This window comes from Carettochelys insculpta, chromosome 7 (assembly GCF_033958435.1).
Source record: "Carettochelys insculpta isolate YL-2023 chromosome 7, ASM3395843v1, whole genome shotgun sequence".
NCBI classification, from domain to species: domain Eukaryota; kingdom Metazoa; phylum Chordata; order Testudines; family Carettochelyidae; genus Carettochelys; species Carettochelys insculpta.
Window position 1 is genome coordinate 74949644 of NC_134143.1, and position 18857 is coordinate 74968500.

Consider the following 18857-nt stretch of genomic DNA (forward strand, 5'->3'; position numbering starts at 1 on the left):
CAGAGAGCAGCCCCGTCCGGTTGGCTAGGCGGAGCAAACCCTGTCACGTGACACGCAGCGCAAACAGTGCGCGTGCGCAGGAGGGGGTGGGCTGAGCGCCTCGGGGCGGAGCTTGGGTGAAGGGCGGGGCCTACGATTCCAGGGGCGGGGCTACAATTTGGGCGGGGCCAGAGTTACGGGAGGGGAGATCCACCCGGCCTCCTTGCCCATCGTGGAACCGCCTTGGGGGAGGAGCCACTTGATGCCCGCCCCCCGCGCACTTAGTGCTCCTATTGGCCCGGACGGGGGCGGGCCATACTGAGTCCCTCCCCAAACTCCTCCCTCTCCCACTGGCCTGGGGACGGAGTCACTCTCAGCCCCGCCCCATCCCCGCCCCATCATCGCGACCCCCGTTTCCATTGGCCCGGCTAGGGGGCGGGACCACACTTGATCTCCGCATTTTCATTGGTCGAAGGGCGGAGCCACACTCAAGACACGCATTCTCATTGGATCAAGGGCGGCACCACCCTCAATCCCGTACTCTCATTGGGTCATGGGCGGACCCAGTCCCAGCCCCTCACCCGCACACTCCTCTCCCATTGGCCTGGGGCGGGGTCAATCTCAGACCCTCCCCTTACTCTCATTGGCTAAGGCCCGTTGTCCCCTGTTCCCAGGAGGGCGGAGCGGCCCCCGGGCTCTCCGGGCCACAGCCGGTCCGGCGGGCGGCGGCAGTAGGGCCGGGGCCGGGGCCAGGCAGCCCCGGCAGGAGCCCGATTGCGAGGTGGCGCCGCGTTGCGTCGGAGGTCCCTGGGCCTAGTCTCCGCCATGGGCAGCTGCGTGGGGCGGCCGCGCGGGGAGCGCCCGTCGGCCCCGGGCCAGCCCCGCAAGCGAGCAGGTGAGCGGGGCGAGCGGTCCGGTCCGGTCCGGTCCGGTCCGGTCCGCTCTCCCCCAGCCGGTCCCCCCTCTGCACGCTCCTGTCCGGTCCGGTCCGCTCTCTCCCGGCCGGGCCCCCCTCCGGTCCGGTCCGGTCCACTTCACCCTCAGCACGCTCTTGTTCGGTCCGGTCCGGTCTGCTCTCTCCCAGCCGGGCCCCCCTCCGGTCCGGTCCGGTCCACTTCACCCTCAGCACGCTCTTGTTCGGTCCGGTCCGGTCTGCTCTCTCCCAGCCGGGCCCCCCTCCGGTCCGGTCCGGTCCCCTAGCCCCCCCGCCGGGGCTCTGGAGCGGCAGCCGGGCTCGGTGACGCTGCGGACCCACGAGCAGCTCCCAGCTGTGCCCGGACACTGCCCGCTGCCGGCTGGATCCCGTACCCGGAGCGAGCACAGCCCGGCTGCCAGCCCCATAGCTGCCGCTCCGGACAGCCCCGGGCCCTGACAGCGCCGTGGCCGGATGCGGCCCTTCCTGCCCCGGCTGTCCGCCACTTCCCGGGGCCCGGCCCAGCCGGGGTTGCTGGGAGTGGCCAGCGGGATCGGGCCCGTGTGCCAGGGAACTGTATTGGCAGAGGGCAGCTGGACCGGCGCTGGGCACCTCTGACAGCTGCACCTCAGGTTGCCGCCTGTCCCCCTGCACCCAGCTGCTGCCCCACCTGGAGCCAGAGCCTGTTCAGCCCGGTTGGGGCCACCTTAGGGCCCCAGCAGACTGGTCCTCCTGGGCATCCTGTTTGGTTCAGGAGCTGCTTCCGTTCCCTTTGCACCTGGAGCCGGGTGGGTGGGCAGGTTGGGTGAATGGCCTGGCACTGCCCACAGGGGAAGGGAAGAACAGAAGTGCCCTGGGGGGCAGGCTGGCGCTGGGGTAGACCCGCACAGCCAGCAGCGGGCAGCCAGACAGGCAGGCAGTTGGGTGGGCCCCAGCTCTGCTGGGCAGGCGGGCGCCTCCTGGTCTGTTCTGCTTCCGCACGTTCGGAGAAGAGGGCTCTCGCCAGCCTGCAGAAAAAGGGGCCGTTTCCCCGGTGCCTTGGAACTTCGGTTCGGGCTGCTCCACACACCCCCCAGCCAGCAGCTGCAGCTGTCCCTTGGAAGCTGCCTGCCTGGACTTCCTGTTGTGCTGTTGTGGGCATTGTGCAAGGGTGAATAGGTTGCACTGCCCTGAGTCACCTAGCAACAAACCCAACTATCCACCCAGGTGTGGTTATCTCCCGCCCTTCCCCAGGACAGGGCCCTGCAGCGCAGACCCGCACAATGGCCGTCCCACCCAGACTGTCCCATCTTGGGCAAAGTGGGGGGTGGAGAGTTGCAGGGAAGCGAGTGTTGGGCAGAGGGGTGTTGTGCAGCTGACTCTGCAGAAGAGAGAGACCCCTGGTCCTGCTCTGGGAGCCTGGCTGGGCTGGCTGAGCTCGGGCAGCCGGGTGCCTGTGGCCCTGCTACGTTCTCCTGCCGTTTCAGCCGGTGGGGATGCCCGTTGCTCTGTGCCCTGAGCTCTTGCACCATTGCTGTTAGCTGCCACGCTGCCCCTCAGAGGTGGGTGCATTTCAGTGGTAGTGAAGTGGTCCTTGCAGAGCTGTTGTGAGGTCAGTGCGTGGCACAGGGTGGCTGCCGATTACACCTGTGATAGGCAGCTTCCTGCATTCCATGCACAGCCACACCAGGCCGGGACAGGGTGGCACCCGCTCTGACTCACACCTCCCTTCCTGTCACATGGCCCTCCCCTGGAGGCGGCGGGGTGAGGCCTCGGGGTCGGGAGCAGGAGCAGAGAACCAGGGGGGGGCCAGCAGGGTCTGAGAATCCCCGTGTGGTTCCTGCACGCGAGCAGACGGGGCCGTAGCCAGAGCGGGGCTCCTGCAGGAGAGTGCCAGCCCCGGGACCTGCGCTAGCAGCTGCCAGGCAGAGGTGGGCAGTGGAGGCTCTCGGGCACCGGACAGCCCAGCAGGTTCTGGGCGCCCAGCACCGTGGAGCCTGATCTGGCAGCAGAGCGCTGCATGCTGGGGCGCCCACCGGCTGGCTGGGGTCTGTGGTTTGCCTGGGCAGGTACTTGCTTCTGGGTTCCAGTGGGAAGAGGCCTTCTGGGCATGGGGGGCCGTGCTGTTGCTCACAGCTGGGCTGGGGCAGGGCCCAGCCGCTGCTGCGGCATCAGTGACTCCAGGCCTGCTTGTTGTCAGTCACTGAGTCAGGCCCAGTGGCTGTGCTGGGGGCTGCAGAACGCTGGGGGCGATGGGCGCTTGGGTCTGGCCTCACAGCTGTTGTCCCCAGCTTGCAGCAGGTGCTCCGTGCAGGTCGCAGTGCCCCCTCCACCTGCCGCGCTCCTGCCTCCTGGGCCGATCCCTGCCCCACAGCCCCCGTAGCTACCCCTCTGCAGAGCCCTGGCAGCACGCAACTCCTCTGGGCACACAGGGCCCAGCTCTGCTGTCTGCAGCTGCCGGGCTGAGCCAGGTGTGTCCCAGACATCTGTGGTCCTGGAGGCTGGGTGCCCTTGACTCCATCAGGACCCAACCAGGTTGCTGGTGTATGTGCCTGAATAGGGCTTGTGTGTCCTGTTGGAGGGGCTCTCCCTGGCTGGCTCCCCTGCCCTCCTGCTGCCCTCTCCCAGGCTGGGCTGTGGCTCCTTGTTCTGGGGTTCAGGGTCCCCAAGCACTACCTCTGTCGCAGGCAGGAGGGACTCTCACTCAGCAGGAGAACAGGAGGTTTATGACGTGACAGGGGCCCAGCTCAGCACAGAGGTGTCAGTGCAGCTGGCAGGGACAGTCGTTCCAACCCAGCCTGGGGAGAGGAGCCCGAGGGGGGCCCCTCTGGGGTGTAGCTTCCCCCCTTGCCAGGCTGGCTGCTCCCAACTCCCTCTCCCCCCAGCTTCTAACTGCCACCCCTGATTCAAACCCCACTTGGCTCCTCCCTGCTCTGTGTTCAGGGCAGAGGTGTTACCTGCCGGCTTAGGTTACAGCCCCAGGGGTCATCTTTAGCTGCTGGGAGCTGCTCTGCCTGTCTCACACACCCCGACCCCCCACTGCATCACACTCCTGAACGGAGTCCTGGGAGCTGGCCCTCCCGTAGCCCTGGGCCTGTCCCCCAGGGGCAGTGCTGGGAGAGCGGAGCCCTATGGAGGCCTTGACCCTGAGCCAGACTGACACCTCACCCCTGCCATTCGGGGCATGGGCAGCAGTGGCCTGGGGCTGGGCCCGGCTCAGCCCGAAGCTGGAGGTGCAGGGGCTCTGAGTGCAGCGAGGGGAAGTGGCCTCCAGGCCCAGCTCTGAGCGCCAGCTGGCCTCGGCTGGGTCACCTCGTGCCTCCCTGGCCTGCCTGCTCCCCGCCAGGCTGCTGACTGCTTGGCTTTCCTTGCACAGCAGCTGTACCCTGAGCACTCCTGTCCCCCAGCCCCCTGGGAAGGCTGGAGTCTGGGGCTGCTGGTTCCAGCTGCATGGCTCTGGTTCCTGGCCTCTTGCTGCATCGGGGAGCAGTGCGTGTGGGGCTCTGGGGCTTGGTCCCAGGCTGTGGTGCTCAGAATGTGCGCCAGTCCCTGGGGAGGCGGGGTGGACGCTGCATGCTGGGATCTACCTGGGGAGGGGGTGGCCAGGGACAGGCAGCCAAACCTGCTTCCCCATGGAGCAGCCTCCGCCATGACACAGTCCTCTGGCGCCTGGTTTCCAACACGTGCCTGGCCACCTGGCCGGCCCTTCTCCCCGCTTGGCAAGAGGCTCTGGCCTTCTCTCAACTTCCTGGCGGCTCCCTGGGCTCCGGGGGGCTGGCTCTGGTGTGCAGTGCTATGGACACCTCCGGGGTGAGGGGAGACCCAGGCCATGGCTGCTGAGTGAGGGGCCTCACCCCAGCCCGTGACTCTGGGGCTGCTGAAGTTCCTCACCAGTCAGGTGCAGCTGGTGTTCTTGCACCTGGGTGCTTGTAATCCCTGGGGGATGCTCCACGCAGACCCCCAGTTCTGGGAGCAGCTCCTCCTGGGGATGGCGCGTTTGGGGGCCAGGCTGGGAGCCCCAGTGCTGGTGCTCAGGTTGAGAGCTCCCCCAGGCTGAGCCCTGCAGGGCGGAGGGGGTGATGCAGCTGTCACCGAGCTACGGCTGCTTGGCGACGGGGTTCCCACGGTGATGGGAGGCCAGCTCCGCACCTAGAGACGAGCCCCAGGGGTGTGATTTGCCTGGATGAGGGAGGGGACGGGGGGGCCCTGGTGTGTTTGCTGGGCTAGGTACATGGGCCAGGCAGCTGGCAGCACCCAGCTGCCCCAGTCTGGGGGGACACCTGGCCCTGGGGTGGGTCCTTGCTTTCTCCTCAGACTCACTCTGGAGGACTGAGCCCCACCCAGGCCAGTGCCTCGCTGGGCTTGGTGATGGTGGGCTGGGGAGCTGCCTCCCTTCCCTGACCTGCTCTGGGTGGATCCTGGGTGGGACGGAGGGAGGGCGGCCAGCTGCCCCTCGCAGCTCTGCCCCCGGGCTGCCCCCAGCACCCTGCCAGCTCTCCTGGTCCCCACCACTGGCCATGCCCCGGGGCCCGGCTCTCCAAGGAGCAGAGCACCCAACCACAGGCTGCCCGTGTGGCAGTCAGCTCCCCCCAGGGCTGGGACCCTGCCTCTGGCACCTCCCTAACACAAAGCCAGCGGAGACTCCCCACGCTGCATGCGCTGGGAGTGGGGAGCTCTGGCCACGGCTGCCCTGGGTGACCCTGCTGCAGACGCTGGCCTGGCCCCTCTGGCCTTGAGGCTGTGCCTGGTGCTTGCTCCCTGCAGGGTTTGCGGCATGCCGCTGCAGACAGAGGCCCAATTCCAGCCCTGCCGCCCCTTGCCAGCTGCCCACTCTGCTCCTTGGGGCTTACGGTGCCACTGAGTCCTAGGGGCTGCTGAGCTCACGAGCTCTCGCTCCAGCTCCAGCTCTTTGGAAGGAGCCTGGAATGCTGCACAGGGGTTGTGCAGCCACCTCTGGGGTGGAGCGGAGCAGCTGCTGCCGGCGGCTTTCTGGGAGATGACTCCAGTGGTGCCGGGAGGTGGAGCTGCCAGGGTGCGTTTGCCTGGCTCGCAGCAGACTTGCTGGGGTCTTTGCCCATGGCTGGTGCTCAGAGCCACCCTTGTAATCCAAAGGCTTCCCGGGTTCCCTGAGCCCTGACCTGGGGGCGAGAGCGCCCCTTGCTGAGCGGCCGAGCCATGGGGCTGTGCCAGCCCTGCCCTGCAGTGAAACCAGCAACGCCGGCGCTGCGGGGAGAGGGGGACGGCCGACTGCCGCGTTCACTGCAGCCCCTGCCTGCAGAGCTGGGGTGTGCTGGGGCTGGGGGGCAGTGCTTCCTGCTGAGGCATCTCGGGGACTTTCCATCTCCCCCCCACGCTGGGGAAGTTGGCACGTGAGACCTGGTCTCTGCCGCAGCCACCTGCTTCCCCACATGTGCCTTGCAGCAGCCCAGCCCCCGGCCTGTGGGGCCTTGCCATGCTGGCTGGGTGAGCCAGGGACCTCTCTGCAGGCCTCTGAGCAGCCAATGCCCCAGGCCAAGCTGCATCCCTGCCCTCCGGCATGTGGGGAGATGCCAGGCGTGGGGGCAGGTGTGGGGCCTGGGTCTCTGCACAGCTGCTCTCGCCCCAGGCGGCCAGGGCCTGGCTGTGCTGCAGCTGGCACTGGCTGGGGATTTGGCCTGGCCAGAGGGGCTGCGGGGGATTGTGTGGTCCTGGGTGGCGGGAGAGCCTCCAGCCCCCTGGATCCTGCTGGCTGGCCCCAAGTGCGGGAAGTAGCTCCGCCTGTCGGTTTGCTGCGGGGGGCAGGGCTGGGCCAGGGACTGAGTGGCACAAGGTGAGTAGAGGCGGCAATGAGTAGGACAGTATAAGTCCTGCACCTGCCTAGCTGGGCCTGGCTGCCTGCGGACGGCGATGCCCGGGGCCCAGCAGCGAGGGCTTGGCGACCGTCTGGGCCCACAGGACTCCCCACAAACCAAACTCCCGGTGGTGCAGGGTGCTGCCCTGCCCGGCCTCAGTGCCCTGGGCTTCATTAGTGCCCAGCTTCTACTGGGGGCCGGGGCCGGAGCTGGGGGGAGCTGCCCAGGGTGCAAAACCTGGGCTGTCGTGGGTGGGAGGGCAGGTAAGGCCTTGGTCTCTGAAGGCCTCTGGCCTCACCAACCCGATCTGTGGGGCAGTGGGGGAGCCCAGGTCCCATTAGCTCCACATGCGGCTCTGCCGGCTGGGGGCCAGCCTGCTTGGCAGGGCCTGGGGACCGGTCTGGACCCCGGCTCAGCCGTCCTGCAGCCAGCGAGGGCAGTGCAGGCTGAGAGTGCCAGGACCTGGCGCCCAGCTGGGCGTGTAGGGGCCTCTAGGGATGGAGCCAGTGTCCCAAGGCACCAGGCTGCAGGGGCTGGGCCTCCTGCTCAGCTCACTGGGGGTGTCCTGGCCCCTGGCAGCACTGCAGGGGGCGGGTGAGCCCAGACCCGCTCTGCTTTCTGGTCAGCTGTTGTGTTCAGGCTGGAGTGGCCAGGGCAGAGCTCTGGAGCCTGGCAGAGTCGATTTCCCCCGAGCAGCCTGGGGCTCTGGCTGGCCCCTGCCCCCTCCGCACTGCAGGGTGCCTTGTAGGGAGTTCTCCCTGCAGTCCTGCAAGCTGACAGCACCCAGCAGCCCGTGCCTCTCTCTGCACCCGTGAATGAGTCACACCTCCCCCTGCTCCCAGGGAAACTCAGGCATTGGGCAGCAAGCTGCCCCCAGTCAGGCCTGGCAGCTGGGAAGAGAACCCAGGAGTCCTGTCTGCCCCCTCCGCCCCCAGGAGTGGGTCAGCCCCATAATCCCCATGCTCCACCACCGCCTAAATCCCTGGCTAATTCCCTGAACTATAAATAGGGCCCTTACCAGGGCCGGCCTCCACGTGGCTGTGGCTGTCCAGGGGCAGGACTGCAGCAGCTGGCTGGCAGGGATGTGGTCGCCCGCCTCTGGCCAGGGCTCCCAGCCAGGCCTCTCCTGCAGGCGGGCTGCACCCCTGCCTGCTAGCAGGGAGAGGGGAGATCGGGGGTCCTGCTTGGGCCTGGCATGTGGCTGTGTCCTGCCAGGGTGCTTGGCAGGGCCCTGTCCCTTCGGCAGTGTGCCCCTCACAGCCTGACCTGCAGCCCCTGGCCAGCTCCTGCCCCCCGCTCTGCCCCCAGCCACCAGCCCAGTCCTGCTCCGTGGGTGCCCTCTAGTCCACACCCAGCCCTCCTAGCTGCCTGCCGCCTGTAGCTGCACAAGGCCCCATTGCCTCCAGCCCCATTGCGCTCCTCCCCCAGGCACAGGTACCCCAGGCTGGAGGGGGCCATACCTGGGAGCCCTGGCAGAAGTGTGGGGGTGGCTGGTGATGTCCCAGTGCCGACTCAGCCATGGCCCAGGGGCACGTGTGGGGGGACCGGTCTCAGTGCTGGGGTCAGACCCCTGGGCTGTGCCAGCTCCGTTCCCCATCAGCAGGAGCAGGGGCACTGGGCACTGCCTGGCACCTGGGGCAGCCGGCCTGTGTGGGGGAGGGGGCGCAAAGGTGGGGGCTGCGGGCGGGGGAGGGGTGCAGAGGTGGGGCAGGGGCTGCAGGAGGGGGCCCCCAGCATGGGCTGGCTCAGGCCCTGCTGAGCTCCGCTCCCCGCCCCAGGCCGCAACGAGCCCCTGCGGAAGGAGCGGCCCAGGTGGAAGAGCGACTACCCCATGACAGCTGGGCAGCTGCGCAGCCGGCGGGACGAATTCTGGGACACGGCGCCCGCCTTCGAGGGCCGCAAGGAGATCTGGGACGCCCTGAAGGCGGCCGCCTACGCTGTGGAGGCCAATGACCTTGCACTGGCCCAGGCCATCCTCGACGGCGCAAGCATCACCCTGCCCCATGGTAGGCAGGGGGTGGGGCTGGGACCGGGGCCGGGGGGGTGCATGGGGAGCGGAGGGAGAAGTGGGGCTGGGACTTGAGGGACGGGGGATCTGGGACATAGAGGGGGCACTCAAGGAGGGGAGTGTGGAGCAGGGGCTGTGGGTCAGGAGTGAGGGGGGCCAGTGGGGCTGGGGGGAGCCCGGGGCTGTGGGGCGAGAGCGAGGGGGGCCAGCGGGGCTGGGGGGAGTCTGGGGCTGTGGGGTGGGAGCGAGGGGGGCCAGCGGGGCTGGAGGGAGTCTGGGGCTGTGGGGTGGGAGCGAGGGGGGCCAGTGGGGCTGGGGGGAGCCCGGGGCTGCAGGGCGGGAGTGAGGGGCGCCAGGTGGGAGCCTGGGGCTGCAGGGCAGGAGCAAAGGGTGGTGGTGGGGCTGGGGGGAGCCCGGGGCTGTGGGGCGGGAGCCAGGGGCGCCAGGGGGAGCCTGGGGCTGTGGGGTGGGAGCGAGGGGTGCTGGGGGCAGCCTGGGGCTGCAGAGTGGGAGCGAGGGGCGCCGGCGGGGACGGGGGGGGGCCTGGGGCTGCGGGACGGGAGCAAGGGGTGGCAGTGAGGCTGGGGGCAGCCCAGGGCTGCGGGGCGGGAGTGAGGGGCACTGGGGGGAGCCCAGGGCTGCGGGGCGGGAGTGAGGGGCACCGGGGGGAGCCCGGGGCTGCGGGGCGGGAGTGAGTGGCACTGGGGGGAGCCCAGGGCTGCGGGGCGGGAGCGAGGGGCGGCAGTGGGGCTGGGGGCAGCCCGGGGCTGCGGGGCGGCAGTGAGGCTGGGGGCAGCCCGGGGCTGCGGGGCGGGAGTGAGGGGCGCCAGGGGGAGCCCGGGGCTGCGGGGCGGGAGTGAGGGGCACTGGGGGGAGCCCGGGGCTGCGGGGCGGGAGTGAGGGGCGCCGGGGGGAGCCCGGGGCTGCGGGGTGGGAGTGAGGGGCGGCAGTGGGGCTGGGGGCAGCCTGGGGCTGTGGGGCGGCAGCGAGGGGCACCGGGGCGAGGCCCATGCTGCTGGCAGCTCTGTCCCGTGCTGTGCCCTCACTGCTTGGCTGGCGCCGGCTCCCCCAGGGTCACTGACCGAGTGCTACGATGAACTGGGGAACCGCTACCAGCTGCCTGTGTACTGCCTGGCGCCGCCAGCCAACCTCATCCTGGAGCGGGGGGGCGAGGAGAGCACGGAGCCCCCGGAGCCGGCGCCTGGCCCCCGCCACGAGTTCCCGCTCAAGGTGCGGCTCTCCACCGGCAAGGACCTGCGGCTGAGCGCCAGCATGGCCGACACGGTGGGGCAGCTGAAGAGGCGGCTGCAGGCACAGGAGGGCGTGGAGCCGGGCTGGCAGCGCTGGTTCTTCTCCGGCAAGCTGCTGACGGACCGCACGCGGCTGCACGAGGCCAAGATCCAGCAGGACTTTGTCATCCAGGTCATCGTGAACCAGCCGCTGGCGCCCAGGAACTGAGCCGGGCTGCCGGTGCCAGGGAGCCGGCACACTGCGACGCCTGGGCACGGCGGGCCCCCAGGCTCTGCTCTGCGCCCATTCTGTCTGATGCTCTCCCCGGGCCACACTGCAGCTGCCAGGGCTTGCTGGACCTCAGAGCCCCTTCCCTGCAGGAGATCTGTGCCCGGCAGGTGGCGCCGTGGGGGCAGTGCCCAGGGGGTACCCGGCGGGGCAGGGCGCCCGGGGACGGGGCCCGTCTCACCCCCTTGGCACTCGGACACTTTGGTGAAGTGGTTCAGAGGCGTGAGAACAAATTGGTTCCCGCAGGATCCGCGTTCCCCGGGTGCAGGGCGTCTGCCACCCAGGAGCTGCCTGGGCGCTTGTGCTGCCCAGTGTACCCGGCCAGGCTGGGTGCGGGCAGGGCACGGGCAGCTTTCCCAGCATCTCTGGGTCTCTGCATATTTATCAATAAAACCTCTTCCGCTCCCCTGCCCTGCTGCCTCCGGCGCCTGCCTTCTCATTTGCTGGGGCTGGGGCAGCTGGCCCGACTCATCAGTGTGATGGGGTTCAGGGGTCCCCCTGCACTGCACCCCATCCGCTGGCAGAAGTGACTCTCACTCAGCAGGTACAACAGGAGGTTTATTAGGCAACAGATGCCCAGTTTCTCACAGAAGCGACAGCACAGCAGCCAGAGACAGTCCTTCCAACCCGTCCTGGGGAGAAGACCCCGAGGGGTGCCCCGCTGGGGTGTAGCTTTTCCCCTCCTCCGGCTGGCTCCTTCCAGCTCTCTCTTCCCCTAGCCTCAAACTGCCACCCCCGATTCAAAAAACAGCTCGGCTCCTCCCTCCTCTTTGTTCAGGCAGAGGTGTTACCTGCCAGTTGTAGCCCCAGGGTCATCCTTAGCCACTGGGAGCTGCTGCTTGTCTCTCACATCCAGCCTGACTTACACATGCACTCCCCCGACTCCATCACAGTCAGCAGCCCCCTGGGCGTGGGGCTGTGGTGCCCAGCACCTCCCGCCCGTGCCTCTGCCCACTCAGCTGCTGGCCAGGGCAGGGCTGAGCACCGTGCGCACGCCAGGAATAGCCCCGGTGCCCCCTGTGGCCTGGCCCAGCACAAACTGTTCCCACCATTTTTGGCTCCGCAGGGTGGAGGGTGGGGCCGGGAAGGGTAGCACGTCCGAGGGCTGGGCTCCGGCAGCCCAGCACCACCCCGTCTACAGCGTCACATGCCACCCTTGCCCAACCTGGGACCCCCAGGTGCTCCCCCTCGCGTGGGGCCACGGCACCAGGACGCCCAGACCGGCCCCATCGCACTGAGTGAAGCACGGGGCTGGGGGAGCGGAGTGCGGCCATTGGGCACTGGAATGTGGTGCTCTGCTGGGGGTCCGGGCATGGGGCTGGAGAGCGAAGCTGTTCCCAGAAGGGGCTGGTGCCAAGGCCCTGGCCTCACAGCTCCCTGCCAGGCCAGCACCCAAGGCCCCTCTGCACCACCGAGTGGGGGCTGCCGGCCAGGCCAGGCCGCGCTAGCGAAGGTGACCCTGGGGCGGTGGCACTGAGCGAATGCAGCCAGCTGAGCTCATGACAAAGGCCCCCAGTCACGTCACGTGGCCGGGCACACCTGTTGGCTCCCCTGGGCCCCGGGCTGGAGGGCAGCACTACATAAAGCTCCGCGCCGGGCCAGCCCCAGTAGCTCTCGGCCCAGCTGCCCTTCTGCCCGGGAGGGAGCCGCTGGCTGCGGGCATGGAGGGGGCGATGGAAGGGCAGGGCCTGGAGTGGGCCACGGAGCTGATAGAGCAGAAGTTGGCACAGGAGCAGGAGGTAAAGCAGCTGGAGAGCTAAAGGCAGGACCAGGAGCTCCGGGGGTGGGGCTGGGCCTGGGCCGGGGAGCCTGGGGGAGGGCTGGGCTGGGTGCCGGGGAGGCTGGTCCCAGGGGCCTGGTCTGCGAGCTCTCGCCACGGTTCGGTAACCCCCCAACCCAGCAGCCTGGGGAACCTCGCAGGGTGTGGGCAGTGGGGGCGAAGCACCTGGGGGCTTGGTCCCATGGCCCGTGTCGGGTGTGGGGCACTCCCGTCCGCCACCCTCAAGGAGACGAGTTTGGGGCTGGCCATGGGGAGTGGGCTGACCCCGCTCGCTCGGTGGGGCCTGGTCTGCTCTGTGCTGGGATGGGGGGGCAGGCGGAAAGTGCCCCGAGAGGAGCTGGTACCCTGGTGACCCCACCTGTCCCCTGGCCTGGGCGAGCAGCAGGGCTGTGGCGCCCGGGGCCAGGTGCTGGGGGCGGGGGCAGAGCGGGCCGGCCCCAAGCCTGCTGGCTCCCCCTCTTGCTTTCCCAGCAGCGCCAGTTGCAGGGCCCCCCGGTGCCGCCCGCGGTGGTGAGGATGGAGACGCCGGAGCTGGAGGATGAGAAGAGCCGAGGCCCCGTTCACTGGGGCATTGAGGGGCTCAAGGTAGGCTGGCTTGGCCAGCCCCCAGGGGTGCCGCAGCTGCCCAGCCCCCGCTGCCAGCCCTGCCCTGGGGCTGCAAGGGGCCCTGTGTGCGGAGCAGGGCTGGGGCGGGCCGTTCCCTGCCGGCACCGTGACACGGCTTCCCCCGCAGTGTGTGCGGCATCCCTGCCCGGCACAGGGCTGCACCTGGCCCCCACGCTGGGTAGGGACCCCCCAGCCTGCCAGACACTGGGCATAGGCCAGTGCCCACCCACCCTGGCTTCCCTTACAGCCTGCCTGGGCAGCCAGGAGTGGGGGTGGGGCAGTCTGCGATGGGAGGAGCAGGGTGATTGGAGGGGGCGGGGCAGTCTGCGATGGGAGGGGCGGGGTGATTGGAGGGGGCGGGGCAGTCTGCGATGGGAGGGGCGGGGTGGTTGGAGGGGGTGGGGCAGTCTGCGATGGGAGGGGCGGGGTGGTTGCAGGGGGCGGGGCAGTCTGCGATGGGAGGAGCAGGGTGATTGGAGGGGGCGGGGCAGTCTGCGATGGGAGGGAGAGGGTGATTGGAGGGGGCGGGGCAGTCTGCGATGGGAGGGGCGGGGTGATTGGAGGGGGCGGGGCAGTCTGTGATGGGAGGGGCGGGGTGGTTGGAGGGGGCGGGGCAGTCTGTGATGGGAGGGGCGGGGTGATTGGAGGGGGCGGGGCAGTCTGTGATGGGAGGGGCGGGGTGGTTGGAGGGGGCGGGGCAGTCTGCGATGGGAGGGGCGGGGTGGTTGGAGGGGCGGGGCAGTCTGCGATGGGAGGGGTGGGGTAGTTGCAGGGGGCGGGGCAGTCTGCGATGGGGGGCGGGGCGGTTGCAGGGGGCGGGGCAGTCTGCGATGGGAGGAGCGGGGTGGCAGGAGGGGGCGGGGCAGTCTGCGATGGGAGGGGCGGGGTAGTTGCAGGGGGCGGGGCAGTCTGCGATGGGAGGAGCAGGGTGATTGGAGGGGGCGGGGCAGTCTGCGATGGGAGGAGCAGGGTGATTGGAGGGGGCGGGGCAGTCTGCGATGGGAGGGGCGGGGTGGTTGGAGGGGGCGGGGCAGTCTGCGATGGGAGGGGCGGGGTGGTTGGAGGGGACGGGGCAGTCTGCGATGGGAGGAGCAGGGTGATTGGAGGGGGCGGGGCAGTCTGTGATGGGAGGGGCGGGGTGGTTGGAGGGGCAGGGCAGTCTGCGATGGGAGGGGTGGGGTAGTTGCAGGGGGCGGGGCAGTCTGCGATGGGAGGAGCAGGGTGATTGGAGGGGGCGGGGCAGTCTGCGATGGGAGGAGCGGGGTGATTGGAGGGGGCGGGGCAGTCTGCGATGGGAGGGGAGGGGTAGTTGGAGGGGGCGGGGCAGTCTGCGATGGGAGGGGAGGGGTAGTTGGAGGGGGCGGGGCAGTCTGCGATGGGGGCGGGGCGGTTGCAGGGGGCGGGGCAGTCTGCGATGGGAGGGGCGGGGTAGTTGCAGGGGGCGGGGCAGTCTGCGATGGGAGGATCAGGGTGATTGGAGGGGGCGGGGCAGTCTGCGATGGGAGGGGCGGGGTGGTTGGAGGGGGCGGGGCAGTCTGCGATGGGAGGATCAGGGTGATTGGAGGGGGCGGGGCAGTCTGTGATGGGAGGGGCGGGGTGGTTGGAGGGGCGGGGCAGTCTGCGATGGGAGGGGTGGGGTGGTGGGAGGGGGCGGGGCAGTCTGCGATGGGAGGAGTGGGGTGGCAGGAGGGGGCGGGGCAGTCTGCGATGGGAGGGGCGGGGTAGTTGCAGGGGGCGGGGCAGTCTGACCGGGGACATGGAGGGCGGGTGGGTCTCCAGGGGTCTGAGGTCGGCAGTCACGGCTGGGTGGCCCGGCCCAGGGGCCAGGGTCAGAGGCCGGCATGCGGGCGGGGCGGCCAGTGCTGGGGCTGGCTGCTCGGTAAGGGGCCAGGCCCTCGGGCACAGGTGGTGCGCGCCCGCCCGGGCCCTGCCGCGCAGAACAAGGCGTGTCGCGCCTGGGGAGGACGGCGGGCTGAGGATCGGGCTGTTCAGGGTGGAGGAGCAGGCTGGGTTTCAGGCCCGCGGTTTGGAGGGGTTGGGGACCAGGCTCGGGGTCGGGCAGCGGGGGAGCCGGGGCCTGTCAGGGGCCAGGCTGAGGTCCCCCAGCCCGCACGCCTAGAGCCAGGTGCTGCGGGGAGGGACCCGGAGGCTCCAGCGCTCCGCTGCCCGTCTGCACAGGGCCAGGGGCGGCCGCGGACGAGCTCGCTGGACCTGCGCCGGGAGATCATCGGCGTGGGCGGCCTCCAGTACCTCCTCGAGCTGCGCACGAAGCGCCGGCAGCGCAGAGAGGAGAAGGCAGCGGCGCCGGAGCCGGAGCCGGAGCCGGAGCCGGAGGAGATTGTGAGGGGCGCGCGGGGGGGAGGCAGAGGATGCGAGTCAGTGCCAGCCTGGCTGAGGGGCTGGTGGGTCCCTGCTGCCCCCCATAGAGCATCCCCTTCCCCGTCAGAGCACCTGTGGGGCAGGGCAGTGGGGTGAGGGCCCCAGGAGCACACCCCTCTGAGCCATGGCCCCACACCCTGCAGGGCCCCGTGGAGGAGGAGGCCTTCCTGAGGGCGGCGGTGCAGGGCAAGATCCGTGTCATTGAGAAGTTCCTGGCAGATGGGGGCTCCCCTGACACCTGTGACGAGGTAACCCTGGCCCCATGCTCCTCTGCCCCCCATCAGCCCTGGCCCCTGCAGCCTCTTGGCCCTGGATCCCAAGGGCCCGGCTCTCACAGTGCCCTTTGGCACCCAGAGCTGGGGGGAAGGGGCGGGGAGCAGGCTGAGGGTTCTGGAAATTGGGGTCCCCTCCTCTGGCCAGTCCCCCTCAACATGACGAAGGTTGGCCAGGCCAGGCCATGAGGCCAGTCACCCACATCCAGCGCTCGGGGGTCCTGACACGTCGGCTAATTGGCGTCAGTTGGCACTTGGATAGTAGGGGCCAAAGCCTGCATGGGTGGGCATCAGATGACTGGCCTGGGGGCTGCTGCACGCAGGGGTTGCCCAGAGAAAGCCCTGCTGCCTGGACAGCGCTGGCCCAGCTGAGCCCAGCAGGCCCAGGAGCAGGGCTGACCGCTCGGAGCGCCACTGGCCCATGCCTGACACCAGGCGGGTGCAGCCACGGCCTGGGGGAGCTAGTTCACGCCTGCGTCTGTCCCAGTTCCACCGGACGGCCCTGCACCGTGCTGCGCTGGAAGGGCACTTGGGGATCCTGCAGACCCTGCTGGACCACGGTGCCACGGTGGACTTCCAAGACCGGGTGAGACAGGGGCTCTCCCTGGCACTGCCCAGGCTCGCTGTGCCCCACTGTAGGGACCCCCCCCAGCTCCTGGGCATGGGCACACAGAGACCCAGCTTGGGGCAGCAGTGCCCACGGAGCAGTGGTTGCAGGGGCGGGAGTCCAGCCCAGACCAGGCGGCTGTGGGCAGCTGGCTCCTCCACCAGCCCTGTGCAGTGCACACTGCGGGCAGGGATATGGCAGGGGCTGCTCTGAGGCACCCTCTCCCTGCCCGGGCTGCCTCCCACGCCAGGCGCCTGCCAGCAGCCACCGCCCGCTGCTCTGCCTTCGGAGCTCCGTGGCCAGAGTGGCAGCTGCTACGGGGCCCAAGGCACATGTTGGGGTGCCTACAGACTGACCCCCCCAGGGCCACCGGGGGGGGCAGAAGGGCCAGCTGCCTCAGGGCCCAGTGATTTAAAGGGGCCTGGCGCCCCCAGCTGGCACCACTCCAGCAGTGACAGCAGCTGGAGCCTGGGGCCCTTTAAATCACCAGGGGAGACCTGGGTGGCGTGGGCTGGCAGCAGGGGCTTGCCCAAGCCCTGCCTCTTCTGCCCAAGGCTCCACCCCTTCTGGGGTCCCAGGGCTCCCCCATCCTGTCCTGGCCCCCACAACCCCACCAGCACTGCCCCAGCCCTGGGCTGCTGGGCTCTTAGATTGGCTGCCTACCTCACTGGCCCGCCCCCTGGGGAAGAGCAGCCAATTAGAGGGCATCCCCAGGCAGGCGGTGAGGGGCATGGGGGGGGTGTTCTGATCAGCTCTCTCGCTGAGACAGCTGGACTGCACGGCGGTGCACTGGGCCTGCCGGGGGGGGCACCTGGATGCAGTGAAGCTGCTGCAGGACCGAGGCGCTGACCTCAACCTGAAAGATAAGGTGGGGGTGGGGGCCATGAGCAGTGGGGGGTAGGGCTGGCCTGGACCACTGGCAGAGGGAGTGTGGGGGGGCAGGTGGGGCAGTGGAGGGAGTGGGGGTTCAGGGCTGTGAAAGTAAGGTGGGGGGCAGAGCTCTGAAGGGGCAGGGCAGGGGCAGCTGGATAGAGGAGAGACAATGGGGGCACAGGTGGGGCAGTGGGTATGGGATGAGGGTAGAGCTGTGGGGGGCGGGGCTGTACCAGCAGGTAAGGAGTGGGAGGGTGGGGCTGTGGGGGGGAGGGCTGTACCAGTGGGTGTGGGGTGGGGGGGAGGGCTGTTGGGGGTCAGGGCTGTACCAGTGGGTGTGGGGGGTCAGGGCTGTACCAGCGGGTGTGGGGTGGGGGGAGGGCTGTTGGGGGGCAGGGCTGTACCAGCGGGTATGGGGTGGGGTGAGGGCTGTGGGGGGGCAGGGCTGTACCAGTGGGTGTGGGGGGTCAGGGCTGTACCAGCGGGTGTGGGGTGGGGTGAGGGCTGTTGGGGAGCAGGGCTGTACCAGCGGGTGTGGGGTGGGGGGAGGGCTGTTGGGGGGCAGGGCTGTACCAGCGGGTATGGGGTGGGGTGAGGGCTGTGGGGGGGCAGGGCTGTACCAGTGGGTGTGGGGGGTCAGGGCTGTACCAGCGGGTGGGGGGTGGGGGGAGGGCTGTTGGGGGGCAGGGCTGTACCAGTGGGTATGGGGGGGCGGGGCAGGGCTGTCGGGGGTCAGGGCTGTACCCGTGGGTATGGGGGTGCGGGGCAGGGCTGTCGGGGGTCAGGGCTGTACCAGCGGGTATGGGGGGGCGGGGCAGGGCTGTCGGGGGTCAGGGCTGTACCCGTGGGTATGGGGGTGCGGGGCAGGGCTGTCGGGGGTCAGGGCTGTACCAGTGGGTATGGGGTGGGGGGGAGGGCTGTTGGGGGGCAGGGCTGTACCAGCGGGTATGGGGGGGCGGGGCAGGGCTGTCGGGGGGCAGGGCTCTAGCAATAAGGGGGGGCAGAGCTATAGCAGGTGGTGAATAGGGTGCGGTGGGGGTCGCAGCTATGGCGGGGGGCAGGGGCAGGGGCAGGGGCAGGGCTGTGTCGGTGTGTGCGGGGCGGGGCGGGGCGGGGGGGCTGCGGCACGCTGCTGTCGGGGCGGGGCCTGGGAAGCTGTGGGAGCCCAGCCCGGCGCCCCCCTTGCTGCACGCAGCTCCTGAGCACCCCGCTGCACGTGGCGACCAGGACGGGGCACGCGGACATCGTGGAGCATCTGCTCAACGCAGGGGTGGATGTCAACGCCCGGGACAGGGTGAGCCCCCGGCCCCAGCCCCAGCCCCAGCCCCAGCCCCAGCCCCAGCCGGGGCACCCTGCGGGCCTTGCCCAGCCTGCGCTGCAGGTGCCCGGGGCAGGGCTGGCGCCCCAAAGCTGGGCCGAGGCTGCTGCCCGGCCCAGCCTGCTCCCCCCAGCGAGGGGCGGAGGAAAGCCCCCTGCGGTGCAGCCGCGGGTCCCCAGCCAGCCCCCCTGCCTGGGCCGGGGCAGCCGCACCTCTGGCCCAGCCCTGCCCGCTGCTCCGTCCCCGCAGGAGGGGGACAGCGCCCTGCACGACGCCGTGCGGCTCAATCGCTACCGGATCCTCAAGACGCTGCTGCTGTGCGGGGCCGACCTGCTGGCCCAGAACCTGGTGAGAGCTTAGGGGGGGCCCACCGGCAGCAGCACGTGCACGTGGCGGGGGCGGGGGGGGGCGCCGGGCGCAGCACGTGCACGTGGCGGGGCGGGGGAGGGGGAGGGTGCCGGGTACAGCACGTGCACGTGGCGGGGGGGGGGCGCCGGGCGCAGCACGTGCACGTGGCGGGGGGGGCGTGTCCCGGCCCCTACCCCCCACACCGGCCGGGTGCTGGGGGCGGCTCCTCTCACTCGCCGCCCCCAGGCAGGGCAGACCCCGGCCGAGCTGGTGCAGCTGTGGCAGGCGGACACCCGGCAGGCGCTGGCACGCAAGGAGCCTGGCGAGGCGGAGGCCTGAGCGTGAGAGCTGCTCGGAGGGCGCCGGGGAAGGCCCGTGGCACCGCTCCCAATAAACCCAGTAAACCCAGTGAGCCGCAGCGCGTCTGAGCCAGCCCGCGCCGGCAG

General features: G+C 70.2%; 2 protein-coding genes across 4 annotated transcripts; both read left to right on the plus strand.

Annotated features, from left to right (window-relative positions):
- The first annotated feature begins 642 nt into the window (after nucleotides 1-642).
- UBTD1 (ubiquitin domain containing 1) lies at nucleotides 643-10639 on the plus strand. Of its 2 annotated transcripts, none has more exons than XM_074999963.1 (3): nucleotides 643-874; nucleotides 8481-8708; nucleotides 9783-10639. In XM_074999963.1, exons 1-3 carry the CDS (start codon nucleotides 805-807, stop codon nucleotides 10166-10168), a joined length of 684 nt encoding a protein of 227 aa, XP_074856064.1. In that variant the 5' UTR covers nucleotides 643-804; the 3' UTR covers nucleotides 10169-10639. The 2 variants fall into 2 exon arrangements, with proteins under 2 accessions (XP_074856064.1, XP_074856065.1); XM_074999964.1 differs by lacking the exon at nucleotides 643-874 and adding an exon at nucleotides 1126-2433.
- Nucleotides 10640-11449: 810 nt separating this feature from the next.
- ANKRD2 (ankyrin repeat domain 2) lies at nucleotides 11450-18813 on the plus strand. Of its 2 annotated transcripts, none has more exons than XM_074999966.1 (9): nucleotides 11450-11967; nucleotides 12483-12593; nucleotides 14793-14954; nucleotides 15137-15241; nucleotides 15753-15851; nucleotides 16642-16740; nucleotides 17941-18039; nucleotides 18313-18411; nucleotides 18658-18813. In XM_074999966.1, the coding sequence occupies exons 1-9, from the start codon at nucleotides 11710-11712 to the stop codon at nucleotides 18748-18750; spliced, it is 1125 nt and encodes a 374-aa protein (XP_074856067.1). In that variant the 5' UTR covers nucleotides 11450-11709; the 3' UTR covers nucleotides 18751-18813. The 2 variants fall into 2 exon arrangements, with proteins under 2 accessions (XP_074856067.1, XP_074856066.1); XM_074999965.1 differs by having other exon boundaries at nucleotides 11452-11967; nucleotides 12480-12593.
- Nucleotides 18814-18857: the final 44 nt, after the last annotated feature.